The following is a 13,261-nucleotide window of genomic DNA, read 5'->3' on the forward strand; positions in this document are numbered from 1 at the left end:
AGAAGTTGTGGTATTCATGGTGTGGACCATACAATGCCTGTTGTGTCAAGTGCCCTTTCATGCTGTTTGATGAATCCCATGTACTTTGTGAAAGTCCTACACAGAAGGCACTTCTTACATGCAGCATATGTAATAGCTGCATACACTGCAAAATAAACATGTATTGGTTGTTGAATGTAATAATCTACAAGCAGGTTGCCTGCTTTTTTCGGTTTTATGTGCTAAAAGATTATGACTTGCAAGTTGAGCGTATGAACACAGGGTACAGTGCCATGTCTTCATGTACAGTGGTACCTCAGGTTACATACGCTTCAGGTTATAGACTCCGCTAACCCAGAAATAGTGCTTCAGGTTAAGAACTTTGCTCCAGGATAAGAACAGAAATCGTGCTCCGGCGGCGTGGCAGCAGCAGGAGGCCCCATTAGCTAAAGTGGTGCTTCAGGTTAAGAACAGTTTCAGGTTAAGAACGGACCTCCGGAACGAATTAAGTACTTAACCCGAGGTACCACTGTATCTATTTTACAGAGGAGTTATTGTAACTATGTGTGTACAAGGCAGTGGGACAATGGAGGTGGCCGTGACATGCTCTGTACCTGAAACCAAAATGGCATGGTATATTTATGAGGTGGCAGATTACAGGTACAATAACTTCATTTTTAATGCTCTCTTCTGTTCGAAACAAAATGCCGCTGTTAGCAAAAGAAAAGAAAACCCAGAACAAATTCTAGTCCGTTTTATCCCCTTCCCCTCATGCGCCATGTCTTTTTTTTTTTAATGTATATTTGTTTTTTAATATGAACTGAGTTGTAAAGGCGAGCATGATTTATCACAGGGGGGGAGATTTTAAGCCAGGGTGAAGTAAATAAATGGGGCGGGGCTTTATCCCTTGAGTCCTCCTACGCCAGATTCAGATCGATGTGCTGCGACGTTCACTGAGGACACGACAATATTTTAACATGGTCAGCAACCCCTCAATACACCCGCCCTGCAAAAGATGGGCGAGTAAGGCGTCCGTTTGCGCGCGCGTGGGGGCGCATTCTTAATTCCCCGCGTGCCAACTAACAGCCCGCCCGAGAGGCTGCATCCCTTTTCCTTTCCCCCTATTCGCTTCAACCCGCTTTAGGGGCCTGAGGACGTCGCCTCAGGACCAGTGCAGAACCGACCCGCCAGAGGGCGGCCACGTCCGCTGCGGACGCCTCTCCGCTCCCCATAGCGAGCTCCCCGCCCGCCCGCGCTCCCTCCTCCCTGGCTGCCGGCTTGCACCGCGGCGCTTGCGGCGCTAGGTGGTGCTGCCCGCCCTGCTCCTCACGGTGCAGCATGGCGGCGGCGGCGGCGGGCGCCTCGCAGCCCCAGGCCGGGGCCACCGCCGCTGCCCCTCCGGTGGCGACTGAGGAGTCGTCGGACAGCGAGCCGGAGCAAGAGCCCGGCTCCCCGCAAAAACTCATCCGCAAGGTCTCCACGTCCGGGCAGATCCGCCAGAAGGTGAGCGCTGTAAGGGTCGGGCCTTCAGGGGAGAGGAGGAGGAGGAGGTTATGCGCTTCCCCCTCCCCTCAGCCTTCTTCCCATCCTCCATTTCATTCCCACTCTCTCCTCCCCAGACCAGCCCCGGGTAAACGGCGCTGCCGTGCAGGGCCTGGGCTCTCCAGCAGCCCTTCAGCGCGTTCCCCTAACTCGGCCCTCTCGTCAGCAGCAGGGGTGGCACTTCCAGCGCCCTTTGCCCTTCCCCTCATGGTCTATGCCAACCCCCCCCCCCAATGGCTACTGCGCCTTGCAGGTTTTATTAGGGCCTTCGGCAAAAAAAAAAAAAAAAAAATGCCCGTGGTGGTGGTGGTGGGGAACCCCTCATCCACCTCTTCCATCCTCCCATCTATCCCAATTGCTGGGTCTTCCAATGAGGGAGGGCGAGAGGGCACACAGGTGAGCAAGGGCCAAGGCAGCAGCTGGTCCTTGCGCTGCCCTGGCATTTCGTCCACCTGAGTGAGCAAGGTGCGGAGTTGGGGCTGGGGGAGAAGATGCTTCTGCTCCTTCTCTTGAGCGAGCGCACCCTTCTTGAGTGGCGCAGGGGTTGGGAGCGTGCTTTGCGACACCCAGAAGGAGGGAGCCAGTAGAGGTGGGTGGCTCTGTGCGGCCACCCCAACCTTCGCTCAGTGTGCTTGACTGCGCTTGCTCTCTGGGTAATGCAGTGGTTGGGATTGGAGCCCAGGGTAGTTATGTATCTATGTATTTCGTTTACGAATGGCTTCCCGCGGAGGCGGTTTCACCACACAATAAAAAACCATATACAAAACAGCTGCATATATAAAATATAGTATAGGCCCAGCCCTTGCTGTCACACTGAATTGAGGAAGAAGGCAGAGGAGTGAGTGAAGGCAACTGTCCCTGCAAGGAGTCATCATCTCAGCTTTCTTACCCGAACATGCTCTCTCACTCGTATTTCTCAGTGGGTTGTGTGGTGGGCTCAGCTCTAGCCATCCAGAGAGAGAGTGTAAGTAAACCATTTACCTGCGCGCTATCTCTCTCTCTCTGATGTGGCAGTGATACCCCAAATATATTGCCCAGAGGGGCTACTAACTAAGCAGGTGAGAGGTGACAAGGTGCTGTCTCTTTCTCCTTCACTCTCCTTATCTAGGTGGTAAGTTAAGAAGCTTCCATGTCACCCAAAGTTAGTGCATCCAACTTTGGTGCAGCCCATATGCAAAGTGTAAGCAACTAAGTGGAGTTGGTGGTCATCTCTGCTATCTTGTCCTCCACTGGGCAGAGGTGGACTTTAAGAAAGAGTAGAAACAGTCATCAAGGGGAGGCGCAATCTTTCTCTGGGCAACATGGTGGTTGTGGGGCCTAACAGAGGTATCACTTGGATAGGTGAGCAACTACTGACATTGGTAAGGAGCAATGGTCTCATCTCACCTGGCTGTAAAAGGGCAGGTAAATGAGTTATGTGGAGGTGAGAAGTTATGGTAAGCAGTCATTCCAGAGAGAGAGGGTAGGGGTGGGGGTCTTTGCTGGCAGATAATGAGAAGTGAGTGCTCCTTTCAGGTGGCAGCAACTAATGTGACCTCCATTATATGCTCACCTAGCATACAATGGAGACCTAGTGTTCATCCAGCCTAGCAAACAAGCAAGCTTTGTTCCCTGGTAACTGAGAAGGAAGGAAATGGCAGGGGCTCAGGAGGAATGAAGGAGGGGTGTCACCTCACTCTGCCTTGATGGTAGGTCTAGTCCAGCTCAATTCTATTCTCTCTCTCCCTCTTCTGGATGGTGAAGTGGAAAGGAACAGCTACTTCAGCTCTGCACCCTCTAGGTGTCTTAGGGGTCCAATCTCTACTGCAGCCTAGAAAAAGAGCAGGTGAGTGAGCAGAGGTGGCTCCTTCTTGCAACTGTCACATTTTTGCTTTAAGCCATGAGTGACTCTGGGCAGAAGGGTCTGTGTGGAGGTGAAGAAGAGAAGGTGTTTCTGCAAGGAGGAGGCACTCTACCTATTAAAAGGTGATCCAAACCTCCCAAGGGGGTTTCCTTCTGTCAGAGGTGGCAGTTCTTCCTTGGTGAGAGTTGGTCAATTCCCGTGTTCTCTCCCAAAGTGTGTTGGGGCTTTGGCACCTTCCCGACAGTGCTGAGTCCTGATGTCTTTGTCATACTTTGTATGTGTGCGCACACACAAATTCCTCTGCTTCATCAGGATGCTTAGAGCTGCTTAAATGTCCCCACTTAACCCTCCCTAGGCCTTCCTGCAGTGTCCCATACCCATTTTAATTTTACTACCACAAAAACTATTGTTCCTTAATGAGTTTGGAAATTTAGAAGAGTGTTGCATCTTGTTCTTTGAACTGTGCATCTGCAGTCCTTGCTGTGTATCTCATGAACATTTCCATTATTCTGGCATGGGTTTGATTATTTTGAATGACCAGCAGCAATTCAGCCAGGGAAGCTTTTCCTATTGCTGCATCTGGTTGCCAGGAAAACCTGCAACCACTGAATTTCTACGTGTTGCAACATGGTTATGAAGCCATACTAGAAAAAAAATAGAATCTTATTGGAGTTACCCCTGGTATCTCTCAGAAGTCTGCAAATAACGGGTTATGTTTCACGTTGTGAACCCAGCATTCGAAATCTCTATTGTGCATCCTGGGAGCATTTGCTGCCTGCAAAGCTTCTGGGATGCTACTTGTATCTTTGACGCAGTGTTATATGTACTTCAACTGGAAGTCTTCATACCATATGGTTGCATAGCAATAACAGCAAAAATGAAGGATGAAAAAATCATTGCCTTATACAATGTCGTGTGACATTGAAATGGCTCAGCAATGTGTTTCACATCCAGGAGGAGAAAAACTCGGCTGGTTCACACATAATGCTAAACCAGGAATGGGGAACCTATTTCCCTCCAGATGTCGTTGGACTGCAACTCCCATCAGTCCCAACTAGCATGGCCTTTGGTCAGAGGTAACGGAAACTGCAACAATCCAACAGCATGGTTTAGCGCTGTGTGCATGATTTGGAATTGGCTGGAGTGAAGCCTTGGGCTCGCTTACCCCTCTCCCTCTGCTACATGGATGAAATAAGGACTTGCACAGTGTTCACGTTTCACTTTCCGTTAGTATTTCCTTGTTACGTACAAACCATTGATCTTGGTTTCAAACGTTGATTTTGGTTTCTGCAGAAGCTGATGGGCTGCAGAATAGGAGGAAAGAGGAGGCATGGAAATTGGGGGTAGTGCCTACTGTAAGAAATGACAGTAGAGGAGGGATGGAAAAGGGTGTGTGCAAAGGGGGAGTTGTAGAAAAAGGAAGGAGGAGTTGGCATAGGTATGGGAGTGAAGATGAAAGCAGGGATACAAAAGGGGCTGCAGAAAAGGAGGGGACGGTGGCTTCATTACTGGGTGAAGGTAAAAAGGGCGCTTGGTAGTTAGAATGTGTGGAGGAGGAAGACTCTGGTTGCAGAAAAGGAGGACAGAGGAGAAGGCATGGCCATGAGAGGAAAGGTGAAATTTGGTACAAAATGGGGCTGCAGATTAGAAGTGGAAGGCTGGGATGATTGCTTGATTAGGCACAATATTCAGCAAATGGAAGTGTATTAGTGAGGGAATGGTGAGCAGAGCCCCGTAGTTAACATATATTTGGAGAAAACTCTGTGGGGAAACTGTGGGTTTCAACCAATATTAAGTTTCTGAATGACACATTTTTTTCTTTATTAAATTAAGTCTGGAAACAGCCATAAGTTTAAGATAGAAAAATCACTTTTAATTTCTGCTGCATTGGTCAAACTTATGAATACATAGTATATATAGATTGATTGATTGATTGATTGATTGATTGATTGATTGATTCATCAAACAAAGAAACAAACAGGAGGAAATCTCATAAAACATGTAGTCAAGCCTTTATTGACATTGTAGTATTAATGCTGAAGTATTTTCTTCTGGGGTACTGATTTAAAGTCACTGGCAGTGACTTTAATCGATTACTTGCTTTTTACCTCAGGTAGCCAAATTCTTTGTATATGGAGAGCTGCTATCTATACTTTGGTGATTATGACATTTACATTTGGAGAAAATTCCTGAACTTCATCTTGTTCAAAGATAGACATTTTAAATTCTGCTTCCTTAAATGCTTTTATCATATTTAAATAGTACACTTGAAGTGACTCCCTTAGGAATAGGGAAGGATCCAGCAGTCTCAAATTTGGACTCACATTGGTGTGAGTGAGAAAAACAAAGAATGAGCCTTTCCCAATTTAGAATGTTTTAATTGCAGTAATTAGAGATATGACATGGATGGATACGTTTTATATTTTGCCATAGTTCATATAAGGCCAAACTCCGCTCTGAATTCCCACTTAATCACTTGCCATGCTTTGCATCATTTCCTACGTCAATGTGGTTGTAAAAAGCCTAAACACTCTGCTTGTGCTATGTGAATATAAACATTTTAAGTACAAGGATTATAAACAGAAATTGTGTATAGCCATTAAGCTTCCATTGCTTTAATCTAACAAAAACCTCTAGCTAAGCAGTACTGGATTCTCAAGATAACAATTTTAGAATTACCAATTGCTCTATTTTGTGACTTGCTATCTTAATTATGTATACATTTCTTCATTTACTTCCGCTCTAGCTTTTGATCACCTTTTCTTTTCCAATGAGAGATGGAAGACAAATGCATGATTAATGTGTATACTGGGCATGTCATTTTGAGGGGTTTCTTCAAAACTGACTTGGGTTGTTTCCATGCTAGAACTCTTTAATGCTGCTGAGGAATTGTGTTTCTGCAATTAGGTGGTAGTGGAAGTGAGGTAGATTCTTCACAGCACGCAATATAGCATTATGTTATCCAGTATCTTGGCCAAGATACTTCTTTAATGTCTACTCATATCTAAGTTCAGCTAGCTAAGATGCTTTACATTGCTAATGGCAAGCTTCGTGTTTGCTGGTTCAGACATGTTACTGCTTTCTGGGAAGTGTGGTTTGGGGATTAATACTCATTTGTTCCCTGTTTAGTTAGCCCCCACCCCCTGACGGTAATATGTGTTAAATTAATGCCTTCTCTTCCATTGTAGCTTTTTATCTTTTCTTTCCATTACAGTAAAGTATTGCTGTTTTACTATAATGAAAAGAAAAGAGTGGGGAATGGTGAGAAACCACTAATTTAATGCACACTTTGGGAATTGGGAAATTGGCCAAATGGGCAATTCAGCACTATTCCTGCAGCTGCACTGGCCAGGGTAGAAATGGAATGGGCTTGAACCTGCAGACGGGAGCTTTCTGTTTAAAGTAACAGTTACCCTTAAAAGCTCTAATTTCATGTTGCCTGTCCATGATGAACAGGCTGCTGCTGCAAAAAGAAAAAGCCACAAGTCGGGCCTGAAAAAAACACTGGGCAACAACACAGAAAACAGTGGAATGTAATAATCTGAGAGTGGTTTGTGAGGATTCCCCATGAGAAGTGAGTGAAGAAAAGATGGCAATTCCAGGGAAAAGGACAACCCTGATGTTAATTTGAGCTTTATAGCTGCTCAGTCACATAAGGTTGACTATTTAAGATATAGGAAGGTTCAACAGGTCCTGAACAATAAAAGAGAAATATGCACATGACACTATGCTTCCAATAAGCCACAAGAATATATTCTAAACATATATTTCCACATACCTGTAGGTACCTTAGGTTTCTTCTTGCTGTTACTCTGAACAATTACTGGCCTTGAGGAGTTTCTGGAATTGTAATAGTGTTAGTTCTCAGCTATGAATTTAGTCTCCTAAATCATCCAGTGAGTTACAGTTTAAGTGCTCATTGCAATAAATCTCAAGTGCTAAGGCACTGCTTTGCTTGCATTTCAACCATTGGCAAGATGATCTAAAGTATCCTGAAGGCCTGAAACATGACTAGCCAGAAGATTCTGTTTTTACTTTAGTTTCTTATTCACGCTCCCAAAGCAATCAAAGGTTCCTGTTATTTAGCAGTGTGCACTAAAGAACAGGTGGTACCATCCCTAGCTAACAGGACTAGTGGTCAGGGATGATGGGAGTTGTAGTCCCAAAACATCTGGAGGGCCGAGTTTGCCCAGGCCTGCTCTAGCATATAACATTGCTGCTTAAGATCCTTTTAGACTAAGCCCAAGCCTTGCTTAGTGATGGAAGCAGTAAACTGAAGGCAGACTGGCTGTGTTAAAGAAAACTGAGAATCTGGAGTACAATACTTTAATAACAGAATTTTATGTGTGAGAGAAAGGCTCAGTAAAAGCATAATATTGAATTATGCATTAAAAGCTGTACTATGCCTTTATTCCAGCAGACCTGTAGAGAGATACAGGATTTTGGGAGAGGTGTTAGGTGTTATGAAACACTGTATTTTGTAGTACAGCCTGCTTAGTATTACTCATACTCCTGTCTTTACTGACCTTTGCTGATGCACAAGCTGGGCTGGAGGGAAAAGGATCAGCAAAGACTCAGATTTTCCCAAAGAGAGTTCACTTTACAAGTTGACACCCATGGCTCTCTGTGTTTTCCAGGTTCCAGGAACCAGAGAAGCATTTCTGTGAATTGATATGAATGTTTAGGAACTAATTGTACAAAGTTAGTTATAGACACAACACTGGCTCCATGTTGCTCCTTACTTCCCTTTAGTCATTGGCTGAGTTTACTTACTATTTGGAATATTTACAAACTACTAAACATCACAAAATACCATAGCAAATGTATAATGACAATAAAAATATAACAAAATAAATCAGATACAACAGTTCATAATAACATAAAAAGAGCCTACTGAATCATGCCAGTGGCTCTTCTAGTCCAGCATCATGTTCTCATGGAGGCCAACCAGATGCCTGTAGGAAATCTGCAAGCAGGATTGGAGGACTAGAGCACTCTCTCTGCTTGTGGTTTCCAGCAACTGGTATTCAAAAGCATTTCTGCCTTCACATTTTCGAAAGGGAAATCTGATGCTGCCCACAAGTATCTGGAAAAGCCTCTCGAGAAACCCTGTGGAAGTAGGAAATATTTTCGCATCAACACAATATATACAATATATGTTGGAGCTTGTCTAACTTAAATGGGCAATGTGTTGCAGAAGCCAGGTTCCATTGCATTGAGGTTGTCATGTTGTCACACCATGGCTGAGATGCATAGATTTGAGGCCAGGGATCTTCTCCATGCAGATCACGTGTTCTGTAAGTATGTCTTGGCCGTGGTTCAAAATAGAGGGTAGGATTGTATCCTAAGCATCAATTACCCATCTAGAATGTGGGAATAATGATTACTTCCCTTGCATAGGAAGGTAAATATTATGAAACATTTAGTGCATTAAAATATATAAATGAGAAATGTGAATGCAGATTTTAAATAAAATTAAACCAGTATTAATTATGTTGCATAATATTTTACAATCTGCAGTATTTTGCTGCTTTAGAATTCACTGTGTTTTCTGGCGCTTATGTTGTTTTATTAAGAAGAAGTCTTCTTTACATCATTACTTTGTCCTATTTTTAACAGTGCGGTTTACCTGTAGTTTGCAGTGCAACAGGACGTGGTGAGGACCAGCAGCAATAAAGACCTTAAAAATAGTTGCCAGCTAGCTAAAAATAGAAATGTGAGACAAAGTAGTTCAGACAATATATTTTATTTAAACTGCTGTATGTGTGTTGTTGACCAGGGCTAATGAAGCAATGACACATTCAGTCATATTTGCTCCAGATTTTCTCAAATGGTTCCTCTTCTGTAGAAGTGTATTTTCAATTCATGATTAGAAAGTGGAAAAAATGACCAGATGCAGACATAATATGAAACCGTGGTATGTGCTAACCATAGTCAAGTATCCATTGTTTGAGCTTCCAGATGTGTAGCAGACAAACCATGGTTGCTTGTATGCTTGTTTCCCACTTGTTTCCCACTGGCTCAGCATCCAGCTTCACAAGTTCACTCCTGCCTCCTTGTTGTAGCAGCCTTTTGAGGCAAAGCAATGATCCTAATTGATTTGTTAATAGTATATGAATTCAGACATAACAACAAACCACAGAGGACCTTTTCAGTAGTCCCATTTTCTCCCTGGTTTGTGGAATGCTTCACCTGGTGAGACCCACCTAGTGCAGACTTTGTCATTTTTTCAGCCCCAGGTCAAGATGTTTCTCTACTCCCAGGTGTTTGATGTGCTAATGGTGATTTCCTCATCCATCAACATTATGCATAACATGCACCTGCATTATGTGCAGCTCAATTAATGTTTTCAGGGCACATTACAATCATTTGGAACTTGACATCCTTCAGAATGGATTCACTGACTAGTTTAAAGTGTTTTGGTGCCTCTTCAGAAGGTTATGACATCAACTTGCACACCTGAAAAAGAAACATGAAAATTTATGTATTTAGCATTTATGTTATATAAGAAATAAATAATGAATGCTTACAGACAGCTCACCCCATTGTGGGGATTCGAACCGCCAACCTTCTGATCAGCAAGACCTAGGCTCTGTGGTTTAGACCACAGTGCCACCTGCGTTCCTACTAACCATGCCCTTACTACCATAAAAAACAAACTAGTAGGGAGTTTGGGGACAGTTCATTTCAGTTGAGGAAACAATTCCCTAAAATATTCTTTGATTTGTTCAAATGGGCAGTAGACAGTTGTAATATTTTGCTGCTACATGGGTACTCCAATAAAAATGCACCTAATTTTCTGGTCTTGTGCTTTGCCACTCACTGTAGCACAATTCCATAATTTAAAACTATTTTTAACAACAGCAACAAAAAATTAAAGCCTGCAGCACAGGGCAAGAGGCCTTACAGGATTAGAGCCAGAACCTACCCATGTTTATTCAGAAGTAAACACTGCTATTTTTAGTGGAATCTCTCCTTTCTAATCCTAGACATGTGGTTTGGGGAGAACAGAATTCTCATGTGCCTCTTGTTTTGCAGTGTCCCTCCCATTTGAAGTTCTAAGCGCCTCAAGACATTTACTTATTTTACAAAATGCGTAATATTAGAATTGTGTTCTTCAGGGGAAAGGACCTGCATTGCGGGACAAGAAACAGCTCTGTAACTGAATCTGTAAAGTTTGTGATAGAGAAAGGAGGGATTTTCCCAGCATATCATTTCACCTACCCCAAGGTCAGCTCCTCCCAATGTGGCTCAAAATTCGAAATTTTTCTGACCATAACTGCAGAGATGTTGCTCTTCTATTTCACTCCTTTACTCAAAGTCAGATTTTTTTGATAAGAAAAAAGATGAATGAGCACTGGGAAAATGTATATTTATGGAATGATGACTGCATCATGTGGACCCCCTGTTAAATGGGAGTTAACAAGCCATAGCAATTGCACAGTAAACGTCGTCTGGAAGCAGACATTATTTATTTTTATGTTCACAAATGGATTCCTCCAAACTCACAAACAACATGGGGTTGGATCCAGACTTGCATTTCTGTGAACAAAAACAGAAGAGACTGAGCTTTGGTGAAGGCTCCTGCTGGAGGAAGGAGGGAAGACAACTTTCTCTTATAGTCCAAAACTCCACCTCCCATGCTGTTCTTGCCAGAGCATGTTTTCAGGGGTCTGCAGAGGAAAGGGGGAATCTGCAAAAATTGCTTCTCCTCCAGCGCAGCATCTTGTGGAGTTCTATCCATAGCTAGTCTGGATCCTACTCATAGTGTGCATTCTCATTCCTTAATATGGAAACAAATAAATATGGAAATACCAAAAAAAGCTGCCACCAGATTAATTTCATCTGTAGTACATCTTCCAAGATGTCATCATATCTGAAATCTAATATTTAACTTATCTTTACCCCACTGCAAAAAGGGACATTCTTATCATAATTTCAGTTAGTATGCTAACTGTGAGTCTCCTTTAAAGATTATGTGATGCTTAGAGTAATGATTCCTCATTGCCTGAAGACTTAGTGATAGCTTGAGAATTAGTTGATGAGTATAAATCCCATGCAGCCTCTGTCTCTTGGTTCACATAGGCCACTAAGCTAACAGAAAGGGGAAAGAAAGCTGTTTTCATGACTGCAGTTGAAAGCTAGTGAGGTGTATGTAGTTGCTACAGTGTTGGACTTGGATGTGGAAAACCCAAATTCAGAACCACACATGGTTACAGTGTTCAGTGGGTAACTTGGTGCAAGTTACAATGTCTCAGCCAGTTTACTTTAAAGGGTTGTTCTGAGGACAAAGCATATCTCCAAGCCCCCGGGGTCCATAAGTTTTGGCTGGTCTTGCTGGCCAAGCCAAAAATTGTAGCCTCCAGCTCATCCACCCTAATTTTTTCCTGAGTGGCAGAAGCTTGGTGGTGGGGGAAAGTGTGTGCTTTTGCATACAGCATCCCAGAAGTGCTTTGTAGTGGCATCCATTCATTCTTGAAGATAAGGCCACTGTGGAATGTGTGTGCTCAAAGGTACACAGAGCACCCTCAGGTCACAGTGCCTAATACTCCCACTCCCCACCTTTCCTGCTCCAAAGCAGGAATACGGGAGTGGAAAGTAATTACTGGTTTGGCCCTGTGTAGCTAAGGATCTTCAGGAGCCTTCCCCTTGGAGGTGCAGGACAATCCCCAGCCTTCCTTGCACCTTTGGAAATGACAGGGATTGCCACACAAGCGCCTGAATGATTCCACCCACTTCTACATCTAGGCGGAAGGCTTGCTGCTCACCATGCATGCCAGAGGCAGTACTTATTGAAGTATGTTCACTTTTTAACACACTTATTCACAACTTTGGTGTATTCTCAGTTTCATTTTACACATCTATCACACGTGTTTGAATGGACAGGCTCTTCTTAAAACATGGTGGTTTAGATATTAGTACAGTAGTCTTTTTGTTGTTGACTTCAGGGTTAGTGTTTGGCTGGGAAATGAATAGGTTTCAGCTGTCAGTTGGAATACAGAATCTGCCACCCCCTTTCTACAACTCTCCCTCTTATCACTACAATGTTGCCTCTACATTAGCTGGACAAGCAAAGTCCTGCAACTCAACTGGATATTGTTGTGTATAGCCCAGGGGTCTGCAACCTTTAAGACAAAAAGAGGCACTTGGACCGAAGGGAAAAAAACTGGGAGCCGCAAAACCATTGCGACATTTAAAACAGTGGGGAGTGTCAGGGCACACAATGCGCCTCCTCCCCTCGCTAGTATCTGCCCCGGAGCCGCAGCAAAGGTGTAAAAGAGCCACATGCGGCTCCAGAGCCGCGGGTTGCTGACCCCTGGTATAGCCAGTAATATGTACATGGGTCTACAAAAAGCACCAGCTGAATCAGAGCCATCTGACTTGGTTAAGTTTAAGATTATCCTGATGACTCCTGTGCAGATGGCAGAAAGCAGGACCTCATGGACCTGTAATAATAAAATAAAGGAAGTAACCATAGATCCTGAGCATTGTCAGGAAGTGGTAGAAGGCACAAAACCCATGCAGCCTCTGTCTTTTGGTTCACATAGGTCACTCAGCTGCCAGCAAGGGGAAAGAAAGCAGTTTGAACAACTCTTTGCAATTACTCATTTCTCTTTTAAGGAGTCATTGCATCCTTTGGGAGAGAAGTGAGGTTATTGAATTCCAAATTAATTCCTGGTAATTGTTTTAACTTTCAGTTGACTAGTACATGCATTTATTCCCAGTAATGATGCAGATAATCATTAAAATATCATTGCTTCATATGACTGACTGGTTGCTATGGGATTTAAGAATAAATTCCTATAATAAGACAGTTTATTTTTGAGTGAGGAGGCAGAATAAGATTTCTCCCTTTATCCATTTGCTGTGGATCACTGTTCACGTAATAATACATGA

At 43.6% G+C, this 13,261-nt stretch overlaps 2 protein-coding genes across 6 annotated transcripts in view; one reads left to right on the top strand and one right to left on the bottom strand.

Annotated features, from left to right (window-relative positions):
- Nucleotides 1-13,261, bottom strand: part of LOC114598132 (nuclear body protein SP140-like protein) — a 402,008-nt gene that overhangs the window by 371,714 nt on the left and 17,033 nt on the right. The gene's annotated exons all lie outside the window — the stretch shown is intronic.
- Nucleotides 1,292-13,261, top strand: part of DGKD (diacylglycerol kinase delta) — a 72,300-nt gene continuing 60,330 nt past the window's right edge. For all 4 annotated transcript variants that reach the window (XM_077930076.1, XM_077930078.1, XM_077930079.1 and 1 more), the window contains exon 1: nucleotides 1,292-1,482. In XM_077930076.1, coding sequence (XP_077786202.1) covers nucleotides 1,318-1,482 — 165 coding nt within the window. In that variant the 5' untranslated portion in view covers nucleotides 1,292-1,317. The remainder of the gene's footprint in view (nucleotides 1,483-13,261) is intronic.

This window comes from Podarcis muralis, chromosome 6 (genome assembly GCF_964188315.1).
Source record: "Podarcis muralis chromosome 6, rPodMur119.hap1.1, whole genome shotgun sequence".
Taxonomy (NCBI): Eukaryota; Metazoa; Chordata; class Lepidosauria; order Squamata; family Lacertidae; genus Podarcis; species Podarcis muralis.